General features: G+C 35.6%; 1 protein-coding gene across 2 annotated transcripts in view; it reads right to left on the reverse strand.

Annotated features, from left to right (window-relative positions):
- Window positions 1–208, reverse strand: part of LOC107688359 (39S ribosomal protein L3, mitochondrial-like) — a 15,313-nt gene that overhangs the window by 9,961 nt on the left and 5,144 nt on the right. For both annotated transcript variants that reach the window (XR_001634229.1, XM_016486004.1), the window contains exon 6: window positions 132–193. Coding sequence is in view for 1 of the 2 variants with exons in the window: in XM_016486004.1 (XP_016341490.1) it covers window positions 132–193 (62 nt within the window). In the remaining variant the exon portion in view is untranslated. The remainder of the gene's footprint in view (window positions 1–131; window positions 194–208) is intronic.

Genomic DNA, 208 nt, shown 5'->3' on the forward strand with positions numbered 1-208 from the left:
AACACATTTCATTACACCAAATACACAAAATAATGTTCTTTTTAGCAGCATCATATGACCCCTTTAAATTCTTTTTAATATTTTCACCTTAAAACGTGTAATTACACTTTGTGTGTGTGTACTTGACTCACGTTTTCGCTGTGACATCCACATATTGTCCTGGACAGAAGTGAGCTGCATAGAGAGGAGTGCCGAGACAAAAAAAACA

The sequence above is a fragment of the Sinocyclocheilus anshuiensis genome, unplaced genomic scaffold (genome assembly GCF_001515605.1).
Source record: "Sinocyclocheilus anshuiensis isolate Anshui unplaced genomic scaffold, SAMN03320099.WGS_v1.1 scaffold209, whole genome shotgun sequence".
NCBI lineage: Eukaryota > Metazoa > Chordata > Actinopteri > Cypriniformes > Cyprinidae > Sinocyclocheilus > Sinocyclocheilus anshuiensis.